At 39.8% G+C, this 7,206-nt stretch overlaps 1 protein-coding gene across 9 annotated transcripts in view; it reads left to right on the top strand.

Moving 5' to 3' along the window:
* ntng1a (netrin g1a) overlaps positions 1-6,869 on the top strand; it is a 155,538-nt gene extending 148,669 nt beyond the window's left edge. For all 9 annotated transcript variants that reach the window (XM_016678911.1, XM_016678910.1, XM_016678913.1 and 6 more), the window contains one exon: positions 5,314-6,869. In XM_016678911.1, coding sequence (XP_016534397.1) covers positions 5,314-5,567 — 254 coding nt within the window. In that variant the 3' untranslated portion in view covers positions 5,568-6,869. The remainder of the gene's footprint in view (positions 1-5,313) is intronic.
* The last annotated feature ends 337 nt before the right edge of the window (positions 6,870-7,206 follow it).

The raw sequence follows: 7,206 nt of genomic DNA, 5'->3' as shown, positions 1-7,206 counted from the left end.
AGACTAAACTCAGTTAATCAGTTATTACTGTGTGCTAGATGCGAGAATAATGAGATTTTATTTATTTATTTTTACATTCATTATCTCTTCCTTCATTTTCAGAAGTTGCTGTGTGCACTTTAAAAAGTCAGCATAAAGTGCTTCATGTATTGTACAGATACAATCCCTTGAACAAGTTAGGAGGTTTAAATTTTACTAACGTGTGGAAGAAGATGTTCTGGTCGGGATGAAAGTTGGCCTCCCAACAATCCTAGCCCCTGCGGCCAGAGTTACAAAGAAAAAGTTTCATTTAAAGTAAATCCATGTGCCCAGTCAAAGTCTTATCCTAAGCCCAATCGATAATCAATGGTAAAACTGAGGACTGAATCTTTGAAGACTTTCAGACATTTGTGAAGTGAAACTCCTGCTTGTTAGTTTTACAAGTAAATCCACATTAATACACACGTAAAACTTCGACCGCCGCCTCCTCTGAAGTGCAACATTAATAAAATCTGCTTTATTTATGTGAGCATTAATCTTCCTCATGTCAAGGCGCTTCTCATTCCTAATTGAAGGTGATAATTCCTCTCCTGACACGCGTAGCTTGAGGCCTGCTTTCCCTTTAGCTGCTTTTACTTTTAGATGAGGGTAAATACAAAAAGAAATTATTCTTGTGTTCTTATTTTGAATTTATTAAACATTTTCCTGCACTGGATTAAGTGTTTTTTTTTTGTTGTTTTTTTTAGTTTGTAGAGATACTCATTTGTATTATAGCAGGAAAGAATAATAAAACGATTGGAATGGGAGGTTTTTGTCCAACTAAATGTAATTCAAAGCAGACGCCGTATTTCCAAAATGGAGCTGGTATCGGCATAAAAAGTAAAACCAACTAAAGAAAAGTTTTCCATCGACGATGTTGGAATAATGATCAATTTTTAGCCTTTTATTTGTCTCCTTCCATCAAACAGGTTTCATCAATCTGACTTGTCTTCAGACTTGATCTCAGAATCGACAGTAAAAACTAACTTTCTGAGCCACGCGGCACTTATTTCCTTTTTTTTTTTTTTCCTGTCCTTCAAGGCGCACAAACATGAGTCACGCATTATACAGAGACTCTCAGAAAGGTTTTCATCAAAGCTCTATTTGGCTATTCCGAGGAGATGGCAATGCACCCAGTCCTGAGTATTAGGAGCGAGATCTGATATTTGTTATTGTGATATTTATGGTCCACAGACTTCATATATTACTCACCGCATTGTTTTCCACTCCCATAAAGGAGTGAAACGGGCAGAAGTGGCCCCTTTGTTTATCACTGTTTATTTGTCTCCGTTGGTTTATTAGTTTGTGCTGTGCAGCTTTGTTTGCCTCCAGCTTGCTTGACAGCTTGCCTCCACTGGGAATAGAGTGGCCTCGGTGTCCCAGCTCTAAATATACACCAATTTTCACCTAATGTTCAGTTTGTTTAAAGTCAGCACTGTCCGGGAGACGCCTTGCAGGCACCGAGGAGATTGTGCATTTTCTTTTCTTTTTTTATTTATTTGTTTTTTTGTTTTTTTTCGGTTGTGATGGAGCTGATTTACTGGAAGTTTAGTCAAAGAGCTAAAGTTAAATGGACATGGTTGGATGCTGATGTTTAAACTTTGATTTGTTTTGTGTCAATTTTAGATGCTTGACTGTCAATTTAAATGTTGTCATTGTCAGATAAAATTATGAAACCAATAAGGATATTTAGTTTTAACCTTATTGGTTAAAACTAAATAGAAATATAGTGTAAAGTTTTTAAATCAACAATTCTGACATGAATTTGTAAAAGAAAACAGAATTACTAAATTTAGCCAAAATGCCTGAGGCAGTTAAAACACTTCTACATCTCTACACCTTCTAATCTTTTACCATAAAAAATTATCACGAGATGCACCGGTCACAGAAGTCGAGGCCAACACAAATAGTTCCCACAACTCTGAAGTGATCGGCGCCGGTGAGCCGCCATCTTGGTAGGTAAACGTAGCGCAAAGCGTAGATGAGCCATGGCTTTGGGATTGGCCTGCATGAGACGGAGATTGTGGCTTGTTTGCTGTTGTCATACCAACTCCATAGCAACTGTCATGATAGTTAGTTATGGGAATCTACCAAGATGGCTGCCAGCAACAAAGTGTGACATCACATGAGAACTATTTATTTCTGATCACCTATTTTGCAGCTAATTGAGATTTGTCTTTTAAAAACATAAATACAACAAAAAAAATTCTACTTTTTTTTTTACATAATTAGAAAACAGAACTGCTGTAACACTAAAATGTCTGACCAAAAAAAAAAAAAACTGATTTCTTCAAAACAACCCACATTTGCTTCTTTTCATTTAAAACTACAAACACATTAAGGTTTTTGTGTGAACAAAACCTGACTAAACATCCTTTGTAGGTCAGGAGATGATGTCACACTGTGTGTGTGAGAGATGTCAGTATTACACAGCTCTGCAACACAAATTGATTATAACGTTTGCCTCTAGCGTCTTATGTTAGAGATTAGCATGAGTAGCGTTACTGTAAGCAATGCAGATCCTTACTTCAGCTGTAACATTTCCAAAATTCAACATGTTTCATTATAGACAGATTTGACTTTTACAAGAAAAAAAGAGTAACTTTGCTATAGTAATGATGAACTTGTTCAGCCTTCCTGTCATTTACTGAAACCCCTAAAATCCCTGATGTTTGTGATGTAATAAACTCTCAACAGGCCTCTGCAAAACATAGGCTTCTTTGTAGTAACTTTTGTACTTCTTCCATTTTTGGACATTCTGATACTTTAAATAGCCAGCTAAAAAAAGAAGAAGGAGTTTTTACTCTGGAACAAGTTCAAAACTAAATTGTTGGAAGAGTGTCTTCAAATATATCTTCAAAATGTCCTTACAAATATTGTAAGGATACAAATACAATGTTTTTTTGTTTTTTTTTTTGCTCTTGTTCCATTCATAAATGCATGAACAAACAGCATGAACTTTTATGCATGAGTGAAAGTCCTTCAAGGGAAATTCAGAATTAGCCAAAGTCGGCCAGTCAGACATTAGAGGAAGCGTCAGTTTCTGCTCTCAACAGTGTCTAAAACCTAATGCAACCAAACTACATTGTCTAAGACTTTAAAATCAAAATCTTTGACATGGTGTCTGGAGAAGAGCCCATAGTTGATCATTGTATCTTGGGCTAAAATTCAGCCTTATCACTTTCATCCGCACTACAATGGCTTCCAGAAAGGTCAAAGGTGTGAAAGTCAATGTCAGCTTAAAGCTTTCACAAACTGACTTTATACAGTGATTCTGCTTGTGTCACCAGAATGCAGTGATTAACAAAGATGAAGCACGCAGAGTAAGCAGCTGACATGGCTCTTCTCAAAAGTGTTCAAAGATACAGACGCCACCCTTCAGTTCGGTGAACGAGGACTCTCTCAAATACTAATCAGCTGTTTTGTGACCCGGGAATGTGGCACTTATTTAATAGCCACATCTCTGGGATGTTGAAGTTTCCTCCAAAGTAAAACCCATTTGGCGGAGAAACTGACAACAGAACCACGGAATCAGAACGCAACCATTTGCTCACCTTACCTGGGAGCACTTTGGGTCTCCCAGCTAAGGGAGACCCAAAGTCCCTTTTTTTTCTTTCTCCAAGACTTTGGATTCTTGGAGAAAAGAAAAAAGTATTCTTTTAACTCAGGAGAAGGGCAACGATTGTGGAGATTGTTGCTTCTCACCTTTCCGGTCCTTGATTGTTGCGGTATTGAAACAAGACTTACAACCACAGCCCTCAAAGCATTTCGTTGGTGCCGTTTCGCCTCTACGTACAATTAAAACGAGATCATAATTTAGAGTAGTTCACCTCGTTTCCACTGGGTTTAGAAAGTGGCACGACTTCCCTTTGGCAAGGATTGTTTTCGAGGCCTTTACAGACAGACTTTTAGCAGAGGGTTCTCGGTTCGGTTGGCTTTGCATTGCGTCTGAGCGGCAGATGATGCAACGCTGTTTGTCTGTATTGAGCGGAGAACTCCAGCAGACAGTGGAGCAGCTGAGCATTAATTAAATGGAAGTGCAGTTCACACCTCTCAAGTCTGGAATCGTTTTCCTCAGTCAGAAAATACTTTTGAGACGGAGTCTGGAGGGCTGCAAAGGGTTTAATGGTTTGAACACAAAAAGAGTTATCACATTAACATTCGATCTACGCTGCAGTCCTCATCCATCATCACAAGCTATCGATAGTTACCAAGTTAATGAGATATAAATTTTAAAAAAAGTTATAATTAGTCTGAGTTTCCTCTGGATGTTGACGTCTTGAGGCCACGGTGAACGTTTTTGCCAGCAGACGCTCATTTGCTGCTCCTCCACTCGAATAGGAGAGGCCACCTCAAGGGCTTCGGGGCGTCTAGGAAGAACGCCTGCTAGATATTTCCTTAGGAAATGTTTTCAGAAATACAGCAGTGGACAGAGGCCTCGGGGTTCGCCCAGAACTTGCTGCAGTTTTATGACCGGCGTAGCAATTTACAGGAAAACCTAGCTGACGAAAAGTGAAGAACTTGTAAAGAAACTGCTAGTTTTGATAGCAGCTTAAGAAGTTAGATGCATTGTTTTTTTTCTGCTGTTGAGGTGAATCGAAACCGTTTCTTAAAACAGTTATTTTAAGTGAAACTGAACCTCAGGTTCAGTTTTTACCCTGCTGCTTGAACTTCTCCACATTTTATCCCAATCCGAACCCGTCAGTATGTTTTGCTGGGATATTTGATAGACCAGACTCGATAAGACTCGATTTTAAACATTCTTTTTTATCAATACAAACGCAAAAATTGCGATGTGTTTAAATAATTATTTAAATAACTTGTTTTTTATAAGAAAGTCCTTATTGGTCCCATAGATGTCGGTTCTCTAATCGGATTAGATTAAACACTATGTGTGAAAGAAAACTGGTACTGCACATCCCCTAAATTTGTGTTGGTCTGTCACATAGAGTTTACACAAAATACATTAAAATTTGTGGCCTTAATACGACAAAAATGTGAAGAAGTTGCAGGTAAAACTGATTCCTAAAGCAACCCGATTGGTAAAACTGTTTTAGTATTTGGTGAATGCTATTTACAAGATTTTCCTTTAAACACTCATTGTATTGTGTTTGCTGACAATTTACTTGAAGAAATGTACATTTTAAAAACACGACTTAATCACTCCCATCATCAGATATGGTAATTTGATTCTCCACAGTGTCCCGATCACCTTGTACCTTCAAGTAAAGTGTCGTCCACTGCTTGTGCGCTCGATATTCTGACCTTTTCTCTTTAACGTTCCTTTCACCGCAGCCCGGGTGTGTGACAACGAACTCCTGCGCTGCCAAAACGGCGGGGAGTGTGTGAACAACCGCTGCAGCTGTCCCGCCTCCCACACGGGCCTGCTGTGCGAGAAGCCCCGCTGCGAGTCCGAGCTGGGCGGCTGCAAGGGGCCCGAATCGGGCCAGGCGTCCCTGAGGCCCCCTTCGCTCTGCGGCGTGCTGACGCTGCTGCTGGTCGGCGCGGCGCTGTGGAGGGAAACGCCGCGCCGGGCCGCCGCGCTCTGAAAGGACCTGTTCCCCAAGTGGGAGCGACACTCAGTCCCGCTCTCCCCACGATACTTCTTTCCCTTAACGATATCCGACAACCATTTAATTAATAAATGAATTAAAAAAAATAATAATTAAAAAAAAACAAAAAAAACAACCATTAGCTTTCTGAACTGTGACGCACTGAGCTTTCTCCGCTGCCAGACTCGGTGCTGACAATGACGGGAATGTGCCAGACTAAAGCAGAAACTTTTCATTTAAATTCAAAGAATATATAAAAAAGTAAAGAGTGTACGTCTAAAATAAGAAGAAGAAGAACAAAAGTATTATTAAAAGTATGAGTAACTGAGCATTTGCCTGATAAATCAAAGAACGGTGAGTCCCCCCCCCACCCGCCTCCCTCTAAGCCATACCAGGTACCTGAGATCCTTCCAGTTTGGGGAGGAATAACTCAACGTGACAGACTCGTTCACTCCCTTTCTTATTGCCACGGCAACAACAGCTGCAGCCAATCAGCTCTCGACGGCGGCCCGCGGATCCCCAGCTCTCCGCCCCCTCGGGACGCATCTGCGAGTTAATATTTGCTGGACTGACGATGGTGAAGAAAGAGAGAGAGAAAAATCATAAAATAAAATAAAAATACCTGTCCTTGCCAAGCAGCGAAGAAGACCGTCCTCAGAGATGAAAACTGTTACACTTCAAGGCGATGACAGACGGAGAGAGGTGGAAAAAAAACAAAAAAACAAAACAAAACAAAATAGACATTCTTTGCTGTCAGTGCATTGTGGATAGAAGGAAATCTGTCCGGATTGCCTCTTTGTGACGCAAAAAAAAAAAAACTTTGCCCGCGTTAACCCAAATCTCCCACCGACATCGTTCCCTCTTGGTCTTTCTGTCTCATCCCTTCCTCCTGTTCAGCCCCCTCACCTTTGACCCCCTACGCCCCCTGACCCCACGCTGCCACTGACCTGTGCATTTGTGAACTTTAACTCTGTAAACCCTCGTTGGTCGAAAGATTCTTCTGTCCAATGTTAGTGATGCACATGTGTAAGAAGCTCTCCTCTCCTCCTCTCCTCCTCCCTCCGTTCTCTCATTCCTCTCCTCTACTTTCAAAAAGATAATCTAGTAAAGCTGTCTGACTCCGTTTCTGTCTTAGGGCCACTTCGCTCCCTGCAATCGTGGACAGAGGGTAGTATTTATTTAATTTTATTTTATTTTTTTACCGCAGGCAGACAAGAAGTGCATAGAGAACCATCAGTGTGTTTGCAAGTTCTTTTTCTTGGCAAAATGAAGGAAAAACAAACAAAACAAACAAACAAAAAAAAACGAGTCATGTAGTCCTTTTTGTATCTCTGCCAAACTGTGATTGAAAAAAGGCAACCTTTAATGTATCTATTTAAGCAGAAGCAATGGTATTCTTCTCTTTTTATTTCCTTTTTTTTTTTATTAAATCATTATTTTGTTTCTTTTTAGTTGTGCAGTTGGTTTCCCTTTGTATTGGCAACGTGCTGGCATCAAAGAATATTAGTTTACATATAAAGTATTAATAAAGTGTATTAAAATCCCACCAAAGGACATTATAAATGTTTTGTTCTTGCTTTAACACTTGAAGATTTAAGTGAATAAAACTGAAAAACTAAACTGTGTCGATCGTTTT

The sequence above is a fragment of the Poecilia formosa genome, unplaced genomic scaffold, assembly GCF_000485575.1.
Source record: "Poecilia formosa unplaced genomic scaffold, Poecilia_formosa-5.1.2 Scaffold193, whole genome shotgun sequence".
NCBI lineage: Eukaryota > Metazoa > Chordata > Actinopteri > Cyprinodontiformes > Poeciliidae > Poecilia > Poecilia formosa.
Note: the sequence above shows the minus strand (reverse complement) of the source record. Positions and strands in the feature narration are given on the sequence as shown.